The sequence below is a fragment of the Silurus aristotelis genome (assembly GCF_946808225.1).
Source record: "Silurus aristotelis genome assembly, chromosome: 5".
Lineage (NCBI taxonomy): Eukaryota > Metazoa > Chordata > Actinopteri > Siluriformes > Siluridae > Silurus > Silurus aristotelis.
Genome location: NC_139578.1, coordinates 30494238 through 30521325, shown reverse-complemented (window position 1 = coordinate 30521325; position 27088 = coordinate 30494238). Strand labels below are relative to the sequence as shown.

The 27088-nt window shown below is 38.5% G+C and overlaps 1 protein-coding gene across 1 annotated transcript in view; it reads right to left on the bottom strand.

The window, feature by feature from the left end:
- LOC310726650 (uncharacterized protein) overlaps nucleotides 1-27088 on the bottom strand; it is a gene marked incomplete at its 3' end in the record, with an annotated part of 68545 nt that overhangs the window by 5572 nt on the left and 35885 nt on the right. Inside the window, exons 10-19 of the mRNA XM_083542393.1 lie at nucleotides 26616-26652; nucleotides 23324-23359; nucleotides 22416-22685; nucleotides 21918-22235; nucleotides 21217-21480; nucleotides 20579-20827; nucleotides 3236-3349; nucleotides 2892-2981; nucleotides 2738-2788; nucleotides 2518-2619 (exon numbers count right to left, since the gene is read on the bottom strand). Coding sequence (XP_083398519.1) covers nucleotides 2518-2619; nucleotides 2738-2788; nucleotides 2892-2981; nucleotides 3236-3349; nucleotides 20579-20827; nucleotides 21217-21480; nucleotides 21918-22235; nucleotides 22416-22685; nucleotides 23324-23359; nucleotides 26616-26652 — 1531 coding nt within the window. The remainder of the gene's footprint in view (nucleotides 1-2517; nucleotides 2620-2737; nucleotides 2789-2891; nucleotides 2982-3235; nucleotides 3350-20578; nucleotides 20828-21216; nucleotides 21481-21917; nucleotides 22236-22415; nucleotides 22686-23323; nucleotides 23360-26615; nucleotides 26653-27088) is intronic.

Below are 27088 nucleotides of genomic sequence, written 5' to 3'. Positions count from 1 at the left end.
ATCTGCTATATCAGGATATACACAGTGACCTTAACTAAGATATGAATTTAAATTTCATGAAAACAATTTAGAAGTAAAGGTAGAATGAATATTCAACATATTTAGAGGGAATAAAAATGTGGATAATGAGCTTTGTTTTTGATGAGCTAAGGACAAGCTGAAACTAGATTATATATGCAACAGTTGCAGTTCACCTGGCAACAGTCCATTCTACAACTTCTAAATGCATTTCAAACAAATGGTTAAATCTGAAGCGCAATAGAAAGATTTAATAGAACATTATGTAACATTAACATTTACTTTATTCTTTCATCTTGTATAGCTGTGCTACTGAATTTGCAATGACTTATTCCACTGCTGCTGTACAGAAGTAACATCATCCTCCATACCCAGTGGTCCGCATGTGTCTTATTCACAGACTTGGATACATGGCTCACTGCAGTGAGAAAAAAAAAATTCCTTCTGATTCTTCAACCCCATTTCCAGAAATGCTAGGACACTATAAAATGTAAAAGAAAACAGAATGCACTTATTTGCAAATCTCATTAACCCATATTTTATCCAGAACAAAAACAAAAAACATATCAAAAGTTAAAGCTGAGGGAATTTAACAAAAATAAAAAATTTTTGGTAACATTTTTAATTTGATGGCTGCAACACAACAATCTCAAAAGTTTGGACAACTAAATTCTGGAAAAAAATAAGTTTAAAAATTAAAAAGATGTAAAACATTTTGCAACTAATTCATTTAATTATCAATAGGTCAGTTGTCAGACGAAAGAACGTGCCGGAAACCGAAGTGAAATTCACAAAGGTTCTTTGTAATGAAGGAAAAAAGGGCAAGGCAGAGAAACGGCAAACCGCAACAAAACTCAGGTTAATTTAACCCTGATGTAAGCTGTGACTCCGAATGAGCAACAAACAAACAAAACTTGTATAGAAAGAGCAACCAACCAGTAGCGCTTGGGTAGTCCAACAACGTTCTGAAGTCAAAGCTGTGGAACGGACAATAAGACTGTGGAGGAACGGGGGTTATATAGGGTGATGACTGATTTGGGCCAGGTTTAGATGATTAGTAAGTAGGAGAGCTGCTTGGAGTGATAGGAGGGTTTGGTGAGGGTGTGGTTGGTGGATCCCTGACATCAGTAAGATGATTGGGTATAAATAGTGGATCTTAGAGTGGCCTTTGCGTTTAACCAATCTGTGAAAGACTACCACAAACTGTAGAACACTTTCAAAATAATGTTCAACATGAATACAGTTGAATCTCTCATCATTTACAGTACATAATATCAATAGTATCAATGAATCTGGAGAAATCTCTGTGTGCAAGTTTGAAGGGAGAAAATCAATATTGGAGGCACTGCATTTAAAACAGTTATAATTCTATAATGGAAATCACTGCAATTTATTTACATCTTGCACAGCATTCATACAAACTTTTTTGGAATTAAGATTGTTTAATTTGCTTTTAGAAGTTAAGGTACTTTAACTATTTATTTACTAATTATGAGAACTAAATATTTTTGCCATTTGGTCCTTATCCAGTGTAACTCAAGGATTAATGCAGTTGGGGGTTAAAGACCTTACTAAAGTAACCAGAAGTGGCAAATTCCAATCAGAAGTCCAACATCTTTAGCACTAAGCTATCACTTCTCCCACATTAAATGATCTCAAAGCGTTTTCTCTAATTCTAGCATTTATTAGATTGCTTTGATTATGGCATGCATACAAACCCTAGACCTGAACAACTAAAGCAACACCAGATCATAAAACTGCCATTGCAGGCTTGTACAGTAGGCACTCGGCATGATGGTTACATCATTTCATCCACCTTTCCTCTTACCCTGATGCTCCCATTACTCTAGAACAACATACATCTGGACTCATCAGACTGCAAAACATTTTTCTATCGCACAACAGTCCAGTCTCAGAGTCCAGTTGCTCCCCAACAAACTGCTCAGTGAGGTCATTTTTGTTCTAGTGGTTAAGACGTGAACTGCAAAATGTTATTCAAGATTTTTCATTCAAGATTATTTAAATGTTTTGTAGTTCACCTCATAACCTCTAGAGCAGAACCCAATACATATTTCTAACTTCATTATGTTTTTCTTTTAAGCTTTATTACAATCTGTTGTAATCAGTTGTACCTTCATGTTAACCTTCAGCTCTGAGTAAACAGTGTCAGCATCACCACTGGCTTTTTCTAAAAAGAACATAATTTGAATTAATCTCAAGAAGAAAAGAAAAACAATCCATCTCATTAGTTATATCTGTACCTTTTTTTCTCACAGATTTTTTCTTTGTTATTAGTTCTATTTCAGCATAAGTCACATCACCATGACTAGATTCAGCATAAACATCTGTAGAGAAAACACCATCACAATGTTTACCAGCTTATAACATACTGATAAAGTCTCTATTCTTGTTTCTTTAGTAGCAGTAATATCATTGTATTTCAGCATGGGGCACTTATTCAGGGCAGTGATGATCAATGTAATAAATGACTGTGTATACAAGTTGTGTACATAAATTTTTGTGGCATTAAAAAAACACTACCATTCTTCTTTGTCTTCATGACCTGTGCATTAGTGGCACCAATGCTCTCAGCTGTTTCACCTGAGCACAGGGCAGAGTGTTAATCATTATTAAACACTTCTCTACTTTAATCTCTAGTATTAATCTACTGTAAAATTAAGCTTCTGAATGGTAAGTGGAAATGCTTGATATAATCTACCTGTTCCACTCGTATCTCCCTGATCCACAGTGGAATAAATATTAACACTTCCTACAGAAAATATAATGAAGAAAAAAAATAAAATCAGAAAATATATAAAAAATATGTTTAGTGACCAGGTGTAGAAAAAACATTCACAGAGACAGAGTCTGACCAGCCTGAAGTGGTGTGTCCCCTGCCTGAGAGTCTTCAGCTCCTGACTGGCTTTGATTCCACTGCAATGTCTGATTGGTTTTCTGCTTTTCTATAGAGGGGGAAAAATTCTACATTTAAATGGGGTCAACATCTGCACAGTGAGGAAAAGTTATAAATATAAACTATGGATAAAATGCTAATAAATACTAATATTAGATTGAGATTCATGTTGTTAGGATTAAAGTACACCTTAATCAAGTTGATAGTTCCATATAAATCAACGTGATTTATTGTTTTTTTATAAACTTAAAGTAAGAATTACATTCTATTCTATGTTTTCACTTAATAAAAAAATAATCAGACCTTTCTTTATTTTACAGCACCACAGCAGGATCATTACGATAAATAAAATGATGAACAAAAACGCCAAACTCAGTCCCATAACCATAACTTCTGTACCAGTTCTGGATCTAGAACCTGAGATTTAGGAAGGAAAGACAGCAAAATGTAAGATTTTAAAAACAAAACTGTGTTAAGAGAAAATCAAAATCAAAAAACTTTTCTCACTAGATTTCTCACGTCTGACTGAAACCCAGCTCTTCATTATATTTCCTCTCTCTGGGTATTCACAGTGGTAAAAACCTTCATCTGACTTTGAGACTTTATGGATGATCATCTCTCCTGTAGTCTGGTTCTGGACGACTGATCCACCTTTATAGAAAACTGATCGGAGGTTTGAGGAATTTGTATTGCGAATTAAACAGCGTAGAGTCAGAGGATGTCCCTCAGGCACAGAATGGACAGGACTCTCCAGGATCACATCACCATCTAGAAGAGAGAATTTGCAGACGGTTTAGTTTCAGTGTGAAAGTCATCAGTTTGTTTGTGTTCTGTGGTGTTAAACTTCATGAAAACACTTTTGATAAGGAATAATATTTGAGCTGTGTTACATCCTCATTCAGCAGTTTATTTGTTCTACCAAAACTGATTCAGCTCAGGAGTGAAATGTAACTGTTCCAGTCTCTTGCTATTTTCAGGAAACTTTAAAATTACAAAACTTTCAGAACTTTTATAACAGAGAAAAACCAGTTATGTGCGTCCTGTCAAACAGTTCTCCCAGTTAGAAATATTCAGTAAATAAACCTTTCCCTGTTTTCCTTTAACAATAATCAAAGAACATAAAGACTCACCATGAACTGTGATGTTGACAGGATTACTGTTATCCCCAGTTTCTGACTCACACCAGTAAACTCCAGTGTCTGATATGGAGAGGAATCTGATGTTAAATGTAGACCCTAAACCTAAATCCCCTTGTGAACAATTTGCCAGTTTCATTTTTTGCATGTATCTTCTCAATATCCATCTTTTTAAAGAGTGACTCTGGTCCTCACAGCTCAGTGAGAGAGAGTGATTAGTAAAGTGTTGAGATCTGTTGGGACTGATAATCAGAGACACTGGAGGAGATTCACCTTAAACACAGAATATTATAATTCAATTTAATTCAATTAATTTTTATTTGTATAACGCTTTTAACAATGAACATTGTCTCAAAGCAGCTTTAAACAGATAATGTGGTGATTGAAAGTGAATATGTTTTTTATAATTAATATAATACAATTCATATGCATTATTAGAATTGTGTTTTCATGGCATAAATTGCAGTGAACACATTTACACTATCTTTAATTAAACAGTGCTATTTGTATAAGAATAATCCTCTACCACTGCTCAGGGCTTTTCAACTGCTTTTAACATTCATCACTCAGGAGGGTGAATATAAAGATATTTACACTAAACATAACACAGCTAGATTCTTTATTTACAGTATTAATGTTGAGGATTTCTTTTTATTCATGCATCTACATTTAACACTCCCACACCAGTGTTGTTATGTGACCTTACCAGTGATCCATAGTGGCTTGGGATTGCTGTTCTTTGTGGAAAATGCTGTGTTTCCTCTCTTTCCTCTGCACCTATAAAGTCCTGTGTGATTTAGAACAACATGACTAAGAGTGTAGGAGCCTCCAGATCCTCTGTTGCTGTCTGAGAGGAGCAGCAGCTTGTACTTGATGTGACTGTCATTGATTTTACATGGAGCAACTTTGTAAAAGCTGTATGTCCAGTCTGAAAAGGAATCTTTAACCTCACAGCTTAGAGTCACTGAGTCTCCTTCAGTCAGCCAGTTCTTTGAAGATACACTCAGTACTGGCACTGGTTTCTCTGTTATACAGGAAATACAAGATACAATTATATATACATATATATTTTTATAAGTAAAACTGTAATATAATTATTAACAGCCTTTCAATGTTGTGGTAAAAGAATTAAAAAAAAAATGCTTATGTTCACAAATAATGTTCTAATGACCTGGTAAACATCCCGGTGTTACCACAGACTCACCTGATACATTCAGTGTAACAGCATCACTGAGCTCTAAATGCTGAGAGTCATTTTTTGTTCCTCTGCAGGTGTAGTTACCAGTGAAGGTGTTTTTAACAGAGTGGATATGGATCTCTGGCGTTGTGCTGTTTGAATAGACTTTATTATTCTTCATCCAGATGTATCTCCACTCAGTGTCTCCTCCTCCCTGAATGTCACATTTGAGTGTAACATTTTCTCCTTTGTACACTTGTTTATCAGGTCGAATGGACAACACAGCTTTCTGTGTCCCTACGATTAATCAATATATTAATTAATATCAATAAATACAAAAGTTGACTATTTATTCAGGTAAGGACGGCTACAGCATGAGACAGAGGTTTCTGCCCTACAGTTATAGAACATCCTTTCAGTTAGTGTTCAGAATTCAGAGACAGTCTCAGTATTTAAGTTTAAGCTGAAAGTCATGTGGCCTTACTGGAGTCCCCGTTTGTAATATTAACCATTTCTGGCTTTCAAAACTACATGTATGTACATGCTATGAAGGTTTTAGTTCATATAGTATCATTCAATCTCAGACTTTCAAGTTTAAACAGTTAAATTCATTAATCAAACTCACTACAGGGTGCCATTAGTCATGTTTTTAACGCTCTCTATTGTATGCTGTTAGAACAGTAATGATTTCTAGTAACACAATTCTGTGTGAATGAATCTGGTTTCTCATTGCAACAGAGTGTCAGAATCCAATTTGAGTTTAAACTGAATGGGATTAACTGATATGCGAGAAATATCCTGAAAGCAACTGAAAAAGACAATTCTGCATAGTAATGTGCAAATATATTCCTGCTCAGCTCCAATCTAAATCAGAGACATACACAACAAATAAATGCAAAGCATAACTACAATAAATATTATATGACCATAATCACCTTCAGCATGGAGCATTGTTATGAGTTCAGTCAGCACTGAAACAGAAACAGAGAACATGATAGAACCAGAGAATGTGTTCAAGATTCATTGTATAATTAAAACCAGCAGATATTTGAGAAAACTGAACACGTGTAAAGAAAACAATATACTAAACTGAATCATTATGAGAAATTGAAACCATTAAACCTTTTGAAAACTATCAAGAACTAAAAAATAAATTGGGCAAAACAATACAAGAACAGAATGTCTTTCCAAAATTTCTGTATAATTCCCCAATATTCCAAGAAACTTTTTAGGCAGCAGGGGCTCAGAAACACCTCCAGAAATCAAGGTCTTTGAAAACGTTTGCTGTACAATCCACAGATGCAGGTTAGATCTTTAAGGAGCTAAATGTGAACATGTTTTAGAAATGCTGCCATCTCCCCTAAATAGCTTATTTATAAAATAGAGTAAGACAAAATTGAGGAAGTGAAAAACTGTTCTGTGGTCAAAAAAAATCTACATTTGAAATTATTTTTGGCCACCATGAAAGCCATACTCATTTCCAGACTAAAGAAGAGGGGGATCAGTTCAAATGCCTGCATTTCTGATGTTATAAGGTGCACATTAGAGCATATGGAATGGGCAGCATACACATGTGGGACGGCACCATGATGCTGTTTAGATGGCATCTTTCTTCAGGGAAGGCCTTGCATATATAAGCAAGACAATGCTAAACTGCGTACTGAATCTTTAGCAATAGCATGGCCTCATATTAGAAGAGTCTGGGTGCTTAAATGACCTACATGCAGTAGAGACATTTTAAACACATGTTGGTGTGGCATCATGAAAGCTAAAAAAAAAGAAAACCCAGGACTGTTGAGCAGGTAGAATCATTCATCAGACACAAATGGGACAACATTCTTTTCCCACAACTCCAGCAAATGGTCTCCTGAGTTTCCTAAGAGGGGATGCTAAACAGTGGTAAACATGGTGCTGCCTTAAACTTATTGAGGTGTTGGGTCCATTAAATTAAAGATTTCCTTATTTCTCTTTAAAATTTTACATTTCCTCACTTTAAACATTTGATATGTTTTCAATGCTCTATTGTGAATAAAAAGGTTTATGAGATTTACAAACCGTTGCATTCTGTTTACTTTACATTTTACACAGTGTCCAAAGTAATTTGAGATCAGGGTTATATAACAAATATATTTAATTCTTATGTCATGAGGTGACAATAATTGCTTTTTTGCTCATATATACTGAGGGTGGCAATATTAATGAAGCGAGCTGTATATAGGCTTTAAATGAGAAAGGCAAAGACTTGACATGAGCACCAGTGGAGTTCAATTTGTCCAGCAGTCAAGGGGTTAAGTTAGTTGTTGCATGCACATGAGAACATGCACGCCATTTCCAGCTCTTCACAGCTAAATTGGCACCTCTACATAAAAAAAAAAACAAACAAAAAAAAAACTGCAAACTCCACTGCTTCTCTTTCTCTCCCCATCCCAAGGCCTCATGAGGTTTGGCCAGCTCCAGTCACGTCCCACTTCATGAAGATTATTGACTTTAAAGAAGTAGATGCCGAACTCGCAAACATCCTGAACCATCTGGAGACGTTTCAGTGCCGAATGGATCCCACTACATGTGTTGAGTTTTGACATTGGACATCCTGAATTGTTTAAAGGCTCTGGCATGGAAAAGCTGTTGCTGGATCTGTGATGATCACAAATGTTGAGCTCAGTAGCTCCTGCTTTTATACCAAAGACTGCAGAAAGAACATTTACTTATAATCTTATACTCCAGTACTCATGTTAGTTTTTTGATCAAACTCTTGATGTCACCCAAATGAGGATGGGTTCCCCTTTTGAGTCTGGTTCCTCTCAAGGTTTCTTCCTCATAACATCTAAGGCAGTTTTTCCTTGCCACAGTCGCCATGGCTGCTCATCAGGGATAAATGCACACCATTCACATTACCTGTTAATTTCGGTAAAACTGCTTTGAGACAATGTCTGTTGTGAAAAGCTCTATATAAATAAACTTGACTTGACTAAATGACAAAGGCAAAGACTTGACATGAGCACCAGTGGAGTTCAATTTGTCCAGCAGTCAAGGGGTTAAGTTAGTTGTTGCATGCACATGAGAACATGCACGCCATTTCCAGCTCTTCACAGCTAAATTGGCACCTCTACATAAAAAAACCCAACAACAACTGCAAACCAGCTGTTCTTTTACAGTGTCACTGCTTTGTATGTGTGCAGGACTAATGAGAAGCTTTTGTTTCTGCACAATAATTACTATTATTTCAACATAGATTAATAAATACTGCTAAGTTATTATATGCTACAGTATAAAGTAGTTTGGTGTTTGCGTGTGTAAGATTGATCTTGCTGTGAGCTGTTTCTCTCCACAAACTACAATAGTAGAAAAGACAGAAATTCTATTAATAATAAAATGATGTGCACAAGAAACACCACAATCATCAAGTCAAGTCAAGATGATTTCATCATCACATCAGCTAAAAACAGTTCAGTGAGTCATAGCCTTATGCAGTCATTTTTCTGTTAGCAGAACAAATGATTATAAGAAGTTGTCACTGAGCAGCAGATGACTGCAGAGCACAGAAGATTAAGTACAAACAACAAAAATACAGAATTATTTACATTCATTAGATTATTTAAACCCGGTGTCTGAAAAAATGTCCAAATCACACAATAAACTTATCAGTCAGAAAATGTAGACTGCAAATAAACACTGTAATCCACTATCCACCAGTAGCATGAGGAGTGGACTCTTCTGTCCAAAATAAGACTTTCAATAAGACACACATGTCAGTCTTACTTAAGAAACAGCTGTACAACAGTGCTGTGAACAGTATGCTTTTCAGATTGGCTTAATAAGTTATATACTTATTCACCATAGTCAGTAGTTTTATGTCACTTATGACACATTAACACCTCCTCCTCCTCCTGCACTCATACCAGCAAAACTCAAACCAGCGGAACTACAAAAACCAACACCCTAAAACTGGACTATGGTCTTTATTTAACTAAATAATCAATAATTAAATATAAATGCACATTCTTTACTAGTTTGGTATTAGTATGAATACGAATAAATTTGCTGTTCTGTAATTTTTCAGCACAGAAAATAATAGTAATAAAAGGATCATGCTGATGTTTTGTGAACACCCAACATCCTAATCACAAACTCATTAATCAGCACAGTCAGTCTGTTCAATCTGTAGATGATAAAAGTTTATACCCAAACACTCAATCTACTGAAGGAACAAAGAGAACATTTACTTACAGAACATCACAGGAAGTGGAGTGAGCTCCATCCTCTCCTTCTAATGACTGACTGAGTGACAGACTGACAGAGAAATGATGCGTGTTAAGGCCTTACCACTTCCTCAAGTAAGAGAGAAGAGAAGAAAGTAGAGAGAGAGAGAGAGAGAGAGAGAGAGAGAGAGAGAGAGAGAGAGAGAGAGAGAATTTTAAGGACACGGCAAAATGCATAAAATTATGCTGATATAGATCAAGTCCTACAGGTGATTGACTGCTGATCTTCTTTGATTTTACAACATGATCGTACTGTGAAAGTTTAAAACATTAACAAAAGTTTTTTTAATCAAAAAAAGAAGCTATGGTCCTGTGGTCAACTGATCCAAGCTGACAGGAACACTAAAGTCAGTAAATTAGCCACTCTACACATTTGATTTGTGAACAAACAGCAAATCAAACCCTTCAAAGCATGATCTTACCCATCAAAGCATGGACTTCACAAGACCTAGTATCGAAAACAATATATAATATTTCAGTTGCCTTTAATTTTTTTAAATGAATGTTAGGAATGTTAAGTGTTACGACCCACTCTAGGGTTAGGCCGCACAGAGTAACTAGCTCGGGATTCATTTAGAATGGATATCTTTATAAAATAACACAAGGTGGTGGTATATCGATGAGACAAGTGGAATTATTTACATGTATTCACACAACTGTACAATAGATCATTACACTGTAAAATAAAAAGTTGAGTTAACTTAAAAAATGTAGTAAATTTGCTGCAAAGCAATTTAGAGTTTACTCAACTTTCATGGTTAAAGTTATGCCAAATCATTGTAGAAAGTGGATTGAAACTGCTAGCATAAGTTAGGTATAACTTCCTCCGTAAGTTCATCTAACCTTCCTCAGTAGATACATCTAACTAGTCATCATAAGTTTGATTAAAGTTAAAAAGGGGGTTGAGTGAACTTTAAAAAACGAGTAGGGAGAAATACAGACCTGAAGTTCAGTAAACTCAAAAAAGCTTTGCAGCAAATTAACTAAATTTTTTAAGTTGGTTCAACTTAATTTTCTTCTTTTAATTTACAGCTTTAAATCTTAAAAATCTTTTAAAAAATTCTTTCACAAATTCCTGTTTGGCCTTTACTTTAAAAATCAAACACAGATATTGCAAACCATACTGTAAACACAATGAAAAAAGAAATTTTTTTAAAAAAAAATAATATTTATTTTAAGATTTTGCCAAGCGACATTTCCTGTCAACATGAACTGCAAAAATTGGATTCAGATAGTTTTTTTCTCTAGTCAAAATATAATAAATAATTCAAAATAAAAAATATATATAAAATTGAAATAAAATAAAAGGCAAAAAAGGCAATCTTGTAATGCCATTAAAGTGCTGGAGTAAAGTAAATTGTTCTCAAAGTGCCTGAATAATCTTAAAATGCTCCAGAAATAAACAAGCAGAGTTTCAACACATTCGTTAGAGCAATGAAGTATTAACTGTTATAAACAAAACTTGAAAGTCATTAAACCTTACATTAAAACTCGAAACTGACTTTGGCATATCTTGTACTGTAATACAGCTACTAAACAAACAGGAACAAATCAGTACTTGCACTTTTGATTAGCCATATGAACTTCAGCTACTTCAACTTTACCAATTTGTTTTGAATCACTGAACTCTTGAAGAGCACTGGGGGTCAAGGCAAATAAACACTTTCTAAATAGTTTCAAAAGTGTATTTTAGTTCTTTAGGATAGCTAATGTTTTTGATATCATAAATCAAGTCAAATAGGAGAGCAACAGCTGTAGGGACATCTTGCACATTATCCAGCACAACTTGCTCCTCTAAAACTACAGACAGACACCTTACATTTGGGTTTGAATGGATGGTGGCAACGTCATCTTTAATGACAGTTAAGACCCCCTTCTTCATCCCTTCTGTGTGAGTGTCTTCTGGGTCTGTGTTATCAGCATAAACACAGAATCAAAACCCATTTTTAATTGATTGAGTTCTGCTTGACCACAAAGAGATTTTTATATTGTTTAAGATAGGTCACTCAAAATCACACATGCCACAATTTTCCATTGTGTTTGCTTGAATATACACCATGTTGCCAAAAGTATTGGGACACCCCTTCTAATGAACAGGTTTGACTATAGTAATTTCCATAAGTACAAATCTTAATGTTTCAGCATATGATGAGATTCGATGGAATTGTATGCATCTAATTTTATAGCAACAGTTTGGACAGGACCCTTTTCTATTCTAAAATAGCAATGCCACTGTGTATGGAAAGGTTCAAAAAAGAAATTACTGATTCAGTCAGTGTGGAAGAAGTTGACTGGTCTGCAGAAAGCAAAGGCTTAATCCCAGATGAACACTTCTGGTGGGACTTATATGCAGACATTGAGCCACAAACTAATGACCAAACACTAAGGACTTCTACTTACACTATATGGACAAAAGTATTGGGACACACCCTTCATTAGAACAGAAAAAGGCAATTCCAAAACTGTGGCAACAAAGAGAAAAATATAATTAATGTATTTACAAATTGTATTTCCATCTCTGTTGCAACAGTTTTGGAAGTGTCTAAAATGACTACCCATATGTACAAGTCAATGGTGTTTGGTTTGAGTTTTTGGCTCGAGGTCTACATCTAAAGTGACATCAAAGGTGTTCAGATGGGATTAGGACTTGGCTTCATGCAGACCAGTCAAGTTCTTCCACACTGAATAAATCAATAATTTCCTTTTGAACCTTGCCTTATACACAGAGGCATTTTCATGTTAGAATAGAAAAGGGGGTGTCCCACTACTTTCGGCAATATAGTGTAACACTTAATTTGTGGTGTCAGACTCATTACTGATAAGTATTCAACTAGGATTATTCAATAAATAAATTTTTGCCAACACTTTGCCTACGCCATTCTACTCTTTTCCCTGCCGTTTGGCTTATAGAACAGTTATCAGATTAGTTTCGGACACCAGACAAAACTGTTTTCTCTTTACATAAAAATAAAAAATAAGAAACTCTGCTTCCCAGCTGAAATTGCAGCCACCAACCTGCGACCAGACCTTGTTCTGTGGTCAGCCTCGCTCAAGCTTGTCTACATCATCGAGCTCACCGTGCCCTGGGAAGGTGCAGTAGAGGAGGCCAATGAATGGAAAAGGCTGAGGTACGCTGAACTTGCAGCCGAGGCACAACAACAAGGCTGGAATGTAAAGGTACGCCCAGTGGAGGTAGGTTGCAGAGGGTTCGTAGCCACCACAACATCCAGGCAACTCAGTGAGATGGGAGTACGAGAAAAGGCCTACCAGCAGGCGGTCAAAGACCTCTCTGCGGCTGCGGAAAAGGGAAGCCAGTGGCTGTGCGTGAAGAGAAAAGACTCTGCCTGGGTCTTTAAGGGAGTTGATGGCACCTAGGGACTGAACCTGGGACGCTGGGATTCACTGCTGAACCCTCTGGAGGTGTCGTGGGCCTTTCAGCGAAACACCCAGGAAGGAGGTTGCCCACTTGACAACCCAAGGGTGCCATCACTCAGTGGACCATCCCATAGAGTCTCAGCGGTGCCTCAGTATACTGAGTTACGAGAAGGAGCAACCTGAGTTACGAGAAGGAGCAACCTCAGGAAAAGGAAGGACTGAGGAGTAGTGTGGTAGAGGGCGCCATCACTGAATTGACCATCCCACAGAGTCTCATCAGTGCCTCAAGTATGCAATAAGGGATATCAACATCAAGTCCTACACAACAGATCTGACAGGATCTGGATAGTACCTCTGGTATGTGCAGTAATACATTCCATCTAAATTTACATTAATTGTTTAAAACACAACATAAATATTACATACAAAAAATGAGAATATACAATAAATCACATTCAAAGCAAAATAATAATGCCAAGTTACATTGAACTAGTTAAATGGTGCTACGAAGAGCTATGCTAAAAAACATGTGTGTGTGTGTGTGTGTGTTAATATCAACACAGAATGGTGCAAAAACTCTGTGCTTGTCTCACGCTACTGCTTATCACTAGTGGAGTTCGTGACTGTAAGATGCAGACCATTTTATTTACCACGGGAATTCACCACTGTCTTCACTATCGGAGTGTACATTCCCCCAGCGCTAATGCTGAGGAGGCCCTGTGTGAACTCTACGGTGCTATTAGTGCCCTGCATAATGCTTACCCTGACGAATTGTTTATTAGCACTGGAGATTTCAACCATGTGAATCTCAAGACTGTGTTTCCTAAACTCTATCAGCATGTGGACTTTGCAACGAGAGGAGCGAACACGCTGAATCTTGTTTACACAAACATTTCCAGTGTGTATCGTGGGGATCCCCGCCACCATCTCAGCCCCATGATAATTCCAGCATACAGACCGCTCGTCAGACACTCTAAACCGGTTCTGAAACAGGTGAAGACCCTGGCCAGCAGGAGCCACTTCTGCTCTTCAAGACTCAAGATTCTATCAAATTGATGGAGTACACATCATCAGTGACCAGCTACATCAGCAAGTGCATTGATGACGTAACCATCTCCAAGACCATCACTACACGCTCCAACCAAAAGCTGTGAATGACTGCAAAAGTGCGTACGCTGCTGAAACAAAAAGACTCTGCCTTAAGAGCAGGGGACAACACAGCCTTGGGAACAGCAAGGGCCAAACTGTCCCATGCCATCAGAGAGGTGAAGCGTGCACACGCAAAAAAAATCCATGACCACTTCCAGGACAGCGGAGACACTCAGCGCATTTGGCGATCCAGGTGATAACGAGCTACAAGACAACATCACCTGCTTGTGACCGTGATGCCTCCCTCCCAGACTTGCCGAATGACTTCTACCCCTGGTTTAAGGTAGAGAACAACATGAAGGTGAGGAAGACCACCCCTCCTCCCAGTGACCAGGTGCTCTGTCTAACCACAGCAGAGGTAAAAAAAATTTGCAGAGTTAACCCATGAACGTCTGCTGGACCAGACAACATTCCCGGCAGAGTGCTCAAGGAATGTGCGCAACAGCCAGAGGATGTCTTTATAGACAGCTTCAACATCTCCCTGAGCAGCAAGGTTGGTCCTACGTGCCTCAAGACGACCATCGTTCCCATGCTGAAGAAGTCTACAGTCCCCTGCCTCAATGACTATTGTCGCATCGCGCTCACACCCATCATGATGAAGTGCTTCGAGAGGCTCGTCATGAGGCACATTAAGACCAAGCTTCCACACACTGAGCCCTGGGGCCCCTCAGGGCTGCGTGCTCAGCCCACTGCTGTTCACTCTGCTGACTCACAACTGTGTAGCAATGCACAGCTCGAACCACATTGTCAAGTTTGCTAATGACATGACAATGGTGGGTCTCATCAGCAAGAACGACGAGTCAGCTTACTCTTATTACTTATTCTAAGGAAACTAGTCAGGCTTTGTCACAGCATTTACTTTTCTATAATCTGTACAGAAATGAAAGGAATGATTAGCTTTTGGTACCAACAGACAAGGGGAGCACCATAGGCTCACACTCGGAACAGCTAATCCATTTTGTAATAAACAATCTGTTTCTAATCGGTTCCCATTGAGGAACTCGAGCTGCATCGCAACGCTTTGGGAATGCGACCGCATTGTCCATGCTCCGAAATGATGTATGCATTCAGTCAAAATTGGAGGCAGACTGTCACCAACAGGGTGACGTCATGAATAGGAAGTATAAATGCACATGGAGTGAAGCCGGCAACAGCTTCTGTTTCACAAAGCGCTCTGTGTGAAAATTTAATGTTATGTTTGTCTTTTTAATAAAAAAAAGGCAACGAAAAAAAAACGAGCACACTTTTTGGCTGTGTGTCCCTTTGTGTGGATTGTTAGGGAGCGGAGCACTTGCTCTCGAGGGAGCCAACTCCCAGCATTGGTGGGTATAGCATACTCCTCGACCACACACTATGTGGTGCTACAGGCAAACCAAATCAACCTGCTGCGAGAGTTCGATGTGGGAGACATCTTTGGCGGCCAGATGCAAGAGCTCCGCCGTTTAGCAGATGGCCCTGTGAGCCACTAAAGAGACCAATAAGGCCATTGGCCAGTCCATGGCCACCCTAACAGCCACAGAATTACATCTGTGGCTCACCCCATCAAACATTTCTGACAAGGACAAAGCCATGCTGCGGGACGCCCCACACTCGCCCTCAGACCTTTTAGCGACTCCATTCAAGGGGTTTCAGGAAGCAAATAAACAATCGGCATTATTCCAGTGGTACCTCCCATACTGCTCTCATGGGGCTGCTGAGCAGGCGTAGCCCCAACCACAACCCAGCACCTCCCACCGGGAAGTGCAGAGAGAGGGATCCCACGTGACGCTCTGTTCCTACGCCCGGTGAGGTGACAGACCTGAGGACTGTCATATTTAATTAAAGGGTTTCAACTAAGAGGTGGTGAGAGGCTCTAGGCGTACCAGAGGTCAGTCTTGAGAGCCCTGGGTCAGCCTGGGAAGCCCAGTCAGAGGTGTCTCGATGGGTCCTGCACACTGTAGAGCGAGGCTATATGATTCAGTTCGGGTCTCTTCCGCCCCGGTTCAACAGGGTTTGTCCCACTCTGTTGGGAATCGATCAGGCTCAGGTCATGTCCAAGCATTTCCTAATTAAGCGTATTAGTATAAAAAACAGAATACAATGGTTAAGTTGATGGGGTTTTTTTTTTATGAGTGTCAGTAATATACAATGAATAAAACTACAGGATCCAGTGATCCACTTTTAGAAAGAAATAAAAAAATTTTATATAATTAAATTGTTTGGTTTAATGTAAAACATTTAGTGAACCTAAAAAATAAGTACAACACATGATTATATATAAAAAATATATAATTAAAAAGGTAAAGAAGTTGTTAAGAATAAACGTGTACTTCGGGTAGTTTATTCAAACCATGTGAAATTCAGTGAATAGAAAATTATGCATTTATTTTATAAAAACACACCAACCTCAAACCTTCTTACACAGCTACAATTAAAAGTTCACAAAGCTGCAAAAAAAAGTAAATAAAACACACCTAAAGTCTGATCTCATCTATGCACACCAAAATTATCAGTGTGACATGAAATGTATTACGGTTGCAATGTGCAAGTTTATATAAGGTTTTAAGTTTAGAAGCAAAGCACAATCCTCACACGCTGCCTCAAAATATTAGCTTTTTGTAGCTTTGCTTTATAGCAATAAATCTGTATTATCAAACAATCATAACAATAAATATAAAATGTTTTTTTTTTTTTTTTTATGGCATCGCATCCTCTTCTTATACATGAAATTTGCTCACTCCTCCAGAACAGCAGTTTCGATTCTCTTCTCATGAGTTTGAGCTGGTGAGGAAAAGAATGGAGGCATTTTTATTGCAAGTTCCCTCAAGATGATTATACCAGTAAAACAACCAACGGCATTTGATAGGAAGGGCATCCAGCGTAAAACATGTGCCAAATCAAATATGCGGATCACAAATGAGAATTTCATACCGGATCGGTCGAGGCCCGGGTTAACAACGACCGCCACAGGTATCGTTAGCCGACAGGGTACCGGTGGAAATTGGGCTACTGTTGGCCGAAGGAGGAGAAGGAGAGGAGGAAGACGTCTACAGAGACAGCAGGAAAAAGAGCAGTGTAGGAGAGTAGAGGTTCGGGTTGGTACTTTAATGTTGGTACTTTGACGGGTAAAGGGAGAGAGGTAGCTGATATGATGGAGAGGAGAAAGGTAGATATGCTGTGTGTTCAGGAGACCAAGTGGAAAGGGACTAAGGCCAGGAACATTGGAGGTGGGTTTAAACTGTTTTATCATGGTGTGGATGGGAAGAGAAATGGTGTAAGGGTGATTCTGAAGGAAGAGTACAGTAAGAGTGTAGTGGAGGTGAAGAGAGTTTCTGATAGGGTGATGATCGTGAAGGTGGAAGTTAAAGGGATGATGATAAATGTCATCAGTGCCTATGCTCCACAAGTTGGCTGTGAGATGGAGGAAAAGGAAAGATTCTGGAGTGAATTAGATGAAGTGGTAGATGGTGTACCTAGGAAAGAACGATTGGTGATTGGGGCAGACTTTAATGGGCATGTAGGTGAAGGGAACAGAGGTGACGAGGAGGTGATGGGTAGGTATGGTTTTAAGGAGAGGAATGTGGAAGGGCAGGTGGTGGTAGATTTTGCTAAAAGGATGGAAATGGCAGTGGTGAACACGTATTTTAAGAAGGAGGATCATAGGGTGACGTATAAGAGTGGAGGAAGGTGCACACAGGTGGATTATGTTCTGTGTAGGAGATGCAACCTGAAGGAGATTGGAGACTGTAAGGTGTTGGCGGGGGACAGTGTAGCTAGACAGCATCGGATGGTGGTCTTTAGGATGGTTTTGGAGGCGAAGAAGAAGAGGAGGAATGTAAGGATTGAAAGAAGAATAAGATGGTGGAAACTGAAGGAGGAAAAGTGTAGTGTGAGGTTCAGGGAAGAGGTCAGACAGGGGCTTGGTGGTGGTGAAGAGGTGCCGGATGATTGGGCAACTACTGCAGGAGTGATGAGGAAGGCAGCTAGAAAAGTACTTGGTGTGGAAATAGAAAGCAAGACAAGGAGACGTGGTGGTGGAATGAGGAAGTGCAGGAGAGCATTAGGGGAAAGAGGTTGGCAAAACAGAAGTGGGATCGACAGAGTGATGAGAAAAGTAGGCAGGAGTACAAGGAGATGCGGCAGCAGGTAAAAAGGGATGTGGCGAAAGCCAAGGAAAAGGCATATGAGGAGCTGTAAAAGAGGTTGGACACTAATAAAGGAGAAAAGGATTTATACCGATTGGCCAGACAGAGGGACCGAGCTGGGAAGGATGTACTGCAAGTTAGAGCAATAAAGGATGGAGAGGGAAATGTGTTGACTAGTGAGGAGAGTGTGTTGAGAAGATGGAGGGAGTATTTTGAGCAGCTGATGAATGAGTAAAATCAGAGAGAGAGAAGGTTGGAGGATGTGGAGTTGGTGAAGCAGGATGTAGATAGGATTAGTAAGGAGGAAGTGAGAGCAGCGATTAAGAGGATGAAGAATGGAAAGTCGGTTGGACCAGATGACATACCGGTAGAAGCGTGGAGATGTTTAGGAGAGATGGCAGTGGAGTTTTTAACCAGATTGTTTAACAGGATTCTGGAAGGGGAGAGGATGCCTGAGGAATGGAGAAGGAGTGTGCTGGTACCGATCTTTAAGCATAAGGGAGATGTGCAGACATGCAGTAACTACAGGGGAATTAAGTTGATCAGTCACACCATAAAGTTATGGGAAAGAATAGTGGAATTCAGGCTGAGAGAAGAGGTGACCATCTGTGAGCAACAGTATGGTTTCATGCCGAGGAAGAGCACCACAGATGCCTTATTTGCTTTAAGGATGTTGATGGAGAAGTATAGAGAAGGACAGAAGGAATTGCATTGTGTATTTGTGGATTTAGAGAAAGCGTACGACAGGGTGCCAAGAGAGGAGTTGTGGTATTGTATGAGGAAGTCAGGTGTGTCAGAGAAGTATGTGAGGGTGGTGCAGGACATGTATGAGGACAGTGTGACGGCAGTGAAGTGTGCAGTAGGTACGACAGACTGGTTCAGGGTGAAGGTTGGACTGCATCAAGGATCGGCCCTGAGCCCTTTCCTGTTTGCAGTGGTGATGGACAGGTTGACAGACGTGGTCAGACAGGAGTCTCCCTGGACTATGATGTTTGCAGACGATATTGTGATTTGTGGTGAGAGTAGAGAGCAGGTTGAGAAGAGCCTGGAGAGGTGGAGATATGCGCTGGAGAGAAGGGGAATGAAAGTCAGTAGGAGTAAGACAGAGTACATGTGTGTGAATGAGAGGGAGAGCAGTGGAGTGATGCGGTTGCAGGGAGAAAAGGTGGAGAAGGTGGAGGAGTTCAGGTACCTGGGGTCAACAGTGCAAAGTAATGGAGAGTGTGTTAGAGAAGTAAAGAAAAGAGTGCAGGCAGGGTGGAGTGGGTGGAGAAGAGTGACAGGAGTGATATGTGATAGTAGGGTATCTGCAAGAATGAAAGGGAAACTTTATAGGACTGTGGTGAGACCTGCGATGTTGTATGGATTAGAGACAGTGGCATTGAGTAAAAGACAGGAGGTGGAGCTGGAGGTAGCAGAGCTGAAGATGTTAAGGTTTTCGTTGGGAGTGACGAGGATGGACAAGATTAGAAATGAGTTTATTAGAGGGACAGCACATGTAGGATGTTTTGGTGACAAGTTGAGGGAGGCGAGATTGAGATGGTTTGGACATTTGCAGAGAAGTGACATGAATTATATTGGTAGAAAAATGCTGAAGATGGAGCCACCAGGTAAGGGGAAAAGAGGAAGGCCAAGGAGGAGGTTCATGGATGTGGTGAGGGAAGACATGCAGGTAGTTGGTGTGAAAGAGGCAGATGTAGAGGACAGGGTGGTATGGAGTCGGATGATCCGCTGTGGCGACCCCTAATGGGAGCAGCCGAAAGAAGAAGAAGAAGAAGAAGAAGTTGATGTCCCAGCAGCTACAGCTCCAAAAGCTATCCCTTCTCCCAGTTACAATCAGATACAGTATAGTTATTATTATTACAGTACATTTTAAATAGAAATAATATAACCAGATGTGTACATTTTCTTAGATGTGTGAAGTAACATTCAATTTACATTTAAACCCAACTAAAATAAAATGGTCAAATTATTTATGTTTCTTCTAAGTTGACGTTTTGTTCTTGCAATAATAACGTTAGTTTGCTCCTTATGTGTAATGTTGTGAGGTACTGAAGAGTTCCTACCTCGAGCTCTGTAATATTTGACCAGCAGAATGATGGTGATCAGCAGATACGGAGAGGCCGTCACTACACTACTGATCAGCATGAGCACTGAGAATGGAACTTCTACATGTGATGGACCTGACAAAGAATACAACAAAAATTACAAAAACAATTTATTCATCAACTGTTTGTATTTTTAGATCAAACTGATATACAAATAAAATCATTTTCATTTAGACACAAACACACGTGAACACAATACATATTTTACAAAGACTTGTAGAAACTAAGCACTATAGCTTCACATTGCATTATATAGAGATACTCAACATGATAAGTTAAACTCAATAAGTCACAATTGTATATAAATAAATGTCTCACGTCTGACTGAGACCCAGCTATTCATTGAATTTCCTCTCTCTGGGTATTCACAGCGGTAAAAACCTTCATCTGACTTTGAGACTTCATGGATAATCATCTCTCCTGTAGTCTGGTTCTGGACGACTGATCCACCTTTATAAAAAACTGATCGGAGATTTGAGGAATTTGTGTTGCGAATTAAACAGCGTAGACTCAGAGGATGTCCCTCAGGCACAGAATGGACAGGACTCTCCAGGATCACATCACCATCTAGAAGAGAGAATTTGCAGACTGTGTAGTTTCAATGTGAAAATCATCAGTTTGTTTGTGTTCTGTGCTGTTAAACTTCCTGAAAACACTTTTAATGAGGAATAATATTTGAGCTGTGTTACATCCTCATTCAGCAGTTTATTTGTTCTACCAAAACTGATTCAGCTCAGGAGTGAAATGTAACTGTTCCAGTCTCTTGCTATTTTCAGGAAACATTACAATTACAAAACTTTCAGAACAGAGAAACAGAGTTTTTATAAGAGAGAAAAACCAGTTAAGTGCGTTTTGTCAAACAGTTCTCCCAGTTAGAAACCCAGAGTTCTGAATATTCAGTAATTAAACCTTTCCCTGTTTTCCTTTAACAATAATCAAAGAACATAAAGACTCACCATGAACTGTGATGTTGACAGGATTACTGTTTTCCCCAGTTTCTGACTCACACCAGTAAACTCCAGTGTCTGGTATGGAGAGGAATCTGATGTTAAATGTAGACCCTTGTGAAAAATATGACAGTTTCATTTTTTGCATGTATCGTCTCACTGTCCATCTTTTTGAAGAGTGACTCTGGTCCTCACAGCTCAGTGAGAGAGAGTGATTAGTAAAGTGTTGAGATCTGTTGGGACTGATGATCAGAGACACTGGAGGAGATTCACCTTAAACACAGAATATTATAATTAAATTTAATTCAATTCATTTTTATTTGTATAGCACTTTTAAAAAATGAACATTGTCTCAAAGCAGCTTTAAACAGATAATGTGGTGATTGAAAGTGAATATGTTTTTTATAATAAATATAAAATAATTCATATGCAATATTAGAATTGTGTTTTCATGGCATAAATTGCAGTGAACACATTTACACCATGTTTTATTAAACAGTGCTATTTGTATAAGAATAATCCTCTACCACTGCTCAGGGCTTTTACAACTGCTTTTAACATTCATCACTCAGGAGGGTGAATATAAAGATATTTACACTAAACATTAACACAGCTCAGATTCTTTATTTACAGTATTAATGTTGAGGATTTCTTTTTATTCATGCATCTACATTTAACACTCCCACACCAGTGTTGTTATGTGACCTTACCAGTGATCCATAGTGGCTTGGGATTGCTGTACTTTGTGGAAAATGCTGTGTTTCCTCTCTTTCCTCTGCACCTATAAAGTCCTGTGTGATTTAGAACAACATGACTAAGAGTGTAGGAGCCTCCAGATCCTCTGTTGCTGTCTGAGCGGAGCAGCAGCTTGTACTTGATGTGACTGTCCTTGATTTTACATGGAGCAACTTTGTGAAAGCTGTATGTCCAGTCTGAAAAGGAATCTTTAACCTCACAGCTTAGAGTCACTGAGTCTCCTTCAGTCAGCCAGTTCTTTGAAGATACACTCAGTACTGGCACTGGTTTCTCTGTTACACAGGAAATACAAGATACAATTATATATACATAATAATTACATTACAGTTTTACTTATAAAAATATATAACAGCCTTTCAATGTTGTGGTAAAAGAATAAAAAAAAAAATGCTTATGTTCACAAATAATGTTCTAATGACCTGGTAAACATCCCGGTGTTACCACAGACTCACCTGATACATTCAGTGTAACAGCATCACTGAGCTCTAAATGCTGAGAGTCATTTTTTGTTCCTCTGCAGGTGTAGTTACCAGTGAAGGTGTTTTTAACAGAGTGGATATGGATCTCTGGCGTTTTGCTGTTTGAATAGACTTTATTATTCTTCATCCAGATGTATCTCCACTCAGTGTCTCCTCCTCCCTGAATGTCACATTTGAGTGTAACATTTTCTCCTTTGTACACTTGTTTATCAGGTCGAATGGACAACACAGCTTTCTGTGTCCCTACGATTAATCAATATATTAATTAATATCAATAAATACAAAAGTTGACTATTTATTCAGGTAAGGACGGCTACAGCATGAGACAGAGGTTTCTGCCCTACAGTTATAGAACATCCTTTCAGTTAGTGTTCAGAATTCAGAGACAGTCTCAGTATTTAAGTTTAAGCTGAAAGTCATGTGGCCTTACTGGAGTCCCCGTTTGTAATATTAACCATTTCTGGCTTTCAAAACTACATGTATGTACATGCTATGAAGGTTTTAGTTCATATAGTATCATTCAATCTCAGACTTTCAAGTTTAAACAGTTAAATTCATTAATCAAACTCACTACAGGGTGCCATTAGTCATGTTTTTAACGCTCTCTATTGTATGCTGTTAGAACAGTAATGATTTCTAGTAACACAATTCTGTGTGAATGAATCTGGTTTCTCATTGCAACAGAGTGTCAGAATCCAATTTGAGTTTAAACTGAATGGGATTAACTGATATGCGAGAAATATCCTGAAAGCAACTGAAAAAGACAATTCTGCATAGTAATGTGCAAATATATTCCTGCTCAGCTCCAATCTAAATCAGAGACATACACAACAAATAAATGCAAAGCATAACTACAATAAATATTATATGACCATAATCACCTTCAGCATGGAGCATTGTTATGAGTTCAGTCAGCACTGAAACAGAAACAGAGAACATGATAGAACCAGAGAATGTGTTCAAGATTCATTGTATAATTAAAACCAGCAGATATTTGAGAAAACTGAACACGTGTAAAGAAAACAATATACTAAACTGAATCATTATGAGAAATTGAAACCATTAAACCTTTTGAAAACTATCAAGAACTAAAAAATAAATTGGGCAAAACAATACAAGAACAGAATGTCTTTCCAAAATTTCTGTATAATTCCCCAATATTCCAAGAAACTTTTTAGGCAGCAGGGGCTCAGAAACACCTCCAGAAATCAAGGTCTTTGAAAACGTTTGCTGTACAATCCACAGATGCAGGTTAGATCTTTAAGGAGCTAAATGTGAACATGTTTTAGAAATGCTGCCATCTCCCCTAAATAGCTTATTTATAAAATAGAGTAAGACAAAATTGAGGAAGTGAAAAACTGTTCTGTGGTCAAAAAAAATCTACATTTGAAATTATTTTTGGCCACCATGAAAGCCATACTCATTTCCAGACTAAAGAAGAGGGGGATCAGTTCAAATGCCTGCATTTCTGATGTTATAAGGTGCACATTAGAGCATATGGAATGGGCAGCATACACATGTGGGACGGCACCATGATGCTGTTTAGATGGCATCTTTCTTCAGGGAAGGCCTTGCATATATAAGCAAGACAATGCTAAACTGCGTACTGAATCTTTAGCAATAGCATGGCCTCATATTAGAAGAGTCTGGGTGCTTAAATGACCTACATGCAGTAGAGACATTTTAAACACATGTTGGTGTGGCATCATGAAAGCTAAAAAAAAAGAAAACCCAGGACTGTTGAGCAGGTAGAATCATTCATCAGACACAAATGGGACAACATTCTTTTCCCACAACTCCAGCAAATGGTCTCCTGAGTTTCCTAAGAGGGGATGCTAAACAGTGGTAAACATGGTGCTGCCTTAAACTTATTGAGGTGTTGGGTCCATTAAATTAAAGATTTCCTTATTTCTCTTTAAAATTTTACATTTCCTCACTTTAAACATTTGATATGTTTTCAATGCTCTATTGTGAATAAAAAGGTTTATGAGATTTACAAACCGTTGCATTCTGTTTACTTTACATTTTACACAGTGTCCAAAGTAATTTGAGATCAGGGTTATATAACAAATATATTTAATTCTTATGTCATGAGGTGACAATAATTGCTTTTTTGCTCATATATACTGAGGGTGGCAATATTAATGAAGCGAGCTGTATATAGGCTTTAAATGAGAAAGGCAAAGACTTGACATGAGCACCAGTGGAGTTCAATTTGTCCAGCAGTCAAGGGGTTAAGTTAGTTGTTGCATGCACATGAGAACATGCACGCCATTTCCAGCTCTTCACAGCTAAATTGGCACCTCTACATAAAAAAAAAAACAAACAAAAAAAAAACTGCAAACTCCACTGCTTCTCTTTCTCTCCCCATCCCAAGGCCTCATGAGGTTTGGCCAGCTCCAGTCACGTCCCACCTCATGAAGATTATTGACTTTAAAGAAGTAGATGCCGAACTCGCAAACATCCTGAACCATCTGGAGACGTTTCAGTGCCGAATGGATCCCACTACATGTGTTGAGTTTTGACATTGGACATCCTGAATTGTTTAAAGGCTCTGGCATGGAAAAGCTGTTGCTGGATCTGTGATGATCACAAATGTTGAGCTCAGTAGCTCCTGCTTTTATACCAAAGACTGCAGAAAGAACATTTACTTATAATCTTATACTCCAGTACTCATGTTAGTTTTTTGATCAAACTCTTGATGTCACCCAAATGAGGATGGGTTCCCCTTTTGAGTCTGGTTCCTCTCAAGGTTTCTTCCTCATAACATCTAAGGCAGTTTTTCCTTGCCACAGTCGCCATGGCTGCTCATCAGGGATAAATGCACACCATTCACATTACCTGTTAATTTCGGTAAAACTGCTTTGAGACAATGTCTGTTGTGAAAAGCTCTATATAAATAAACTTGACTTGACTAAATGACAAAGGCAAAGACTTGACATGAGCACCAGTGGAGTTCAATTTGTCCAGCAGTCAAGGGGTTAAGTTAGTTGTTGCATGCACATGAGAACATGCACGCCATTTCCAGCTCTTCACAGCTAAATTGGCACCTCTACATAAAAAAACCCAACAACAACTGCAAACCAGCTGTTCTTTTACAGTGTCACTGCTTTGTATGTGTGCAGGACTAATGAGAAGCTTTTGTTTCTGCACAATAATTACTATTATTTCAACATAGATTAATAAATACTGCTAAGTTATTATATGCTACAGTATAAAGTAGTTTGGTGTTTGCGTGTGTAAGATTGATCTTGCTGTGAGCTGTTTCTCTCCACAAACTACAATAGTAGAAAAGACAGAAATTCTATTAATAATAAAATGATGTGCACAAGAAACACCACAATCATCAAGTCAAGTCAAGATGATTTCATCATCACATCAGCTAAAAACAGTTCAGTGAGTCATAGCCTTATGCAGTCATTTTTCTGTTAGCAGAACAAATGATTATAAGAAGTTGTCACTGAGCAGCAGATGACTGCAGAGCACAGAAGATTAAGTACAAACAACAAAAATACAGAATTATTTACATTCATTAGATTATTTAAACCCGGTGTCTGAAAAAATGTCCAAATCACACAATAAACTTATCAGTCAGAAAATGTAGACTGCAAATAAACACTGTAATCCACTATCCACCAGTAGCATGAGGAGTGGACTCTTCTGTCCAAAATAAGACTTTCAATAAGACACACATGTCAGTCTTACTTAAGAAACAGCTGTACAACAGTGCTGTGAACAGTATGCTTTTCAGATTGGCTTAATAAGTTATATACTTATTCACCATAGTCAGTAGTTTTATGTCACTTATGACACATTAACACCTCCTCCTCCTCCTGCACTCATACCAGCAAAACTCAAACCAGCGGAACTACAAAAACCAACACCCTAAAACTGGACTATGGTCTTTATTTAACTAAATAATCAATAATTAAATATAAATGCACATTCTTTACTAGTTTGGTATTAGTATGAATACGAATAAATTTGCTGTTCTGTAATTTTTCAGCACAGAAAATAATAGTAATAAAAGGATCATGCTGATGTTTTGTGAACACCCAACATCCTAATCACAAACTCATTAATCAGCACAGTCAGTCTGTTCAATCTGTAGATGATAAAAGTTTATACCCAAACACTCAATCTACTGAAGGAACAAAGAGAACATTTACTTACAGAACATCACAGGAAGTGGAGTGAGCTCCATCCTCTCCTTCTAATGACTGACTGAGTGACAGACTGACAGAGAAATGATGCGTGTTAAGGCCTTACCACTTCCTCAAGTAAGAGAGAAGAGAAGAAAGTAGAGAGAGAGAGAGAGAGAGAGAGAGAGAGAGAGAGAGAGAGAGAGAGAGAGAGAATTTTAAGGACACGGCAAAATGCATAAAATTATGCTGATATAGATCAAGTCCTACAGGTGATTGACTGCTGATCTTCTTTGATTTTACAACATGATCGTACTGTGAAAGTTTAAAACATTAACAAAAGTTTTTTTAATCAAAAAAAGAAGCTATGGTCCTGTGGTCAACTGATCCAAGCTGACAGGAACACTAAAGTCAGTAAATTAGCCACTCTACACATTTGATTTGTGAACAAACAGCAAATCAAACCCTTCAAAGCATGATCTTACCCATCAAAGCATGGACTTC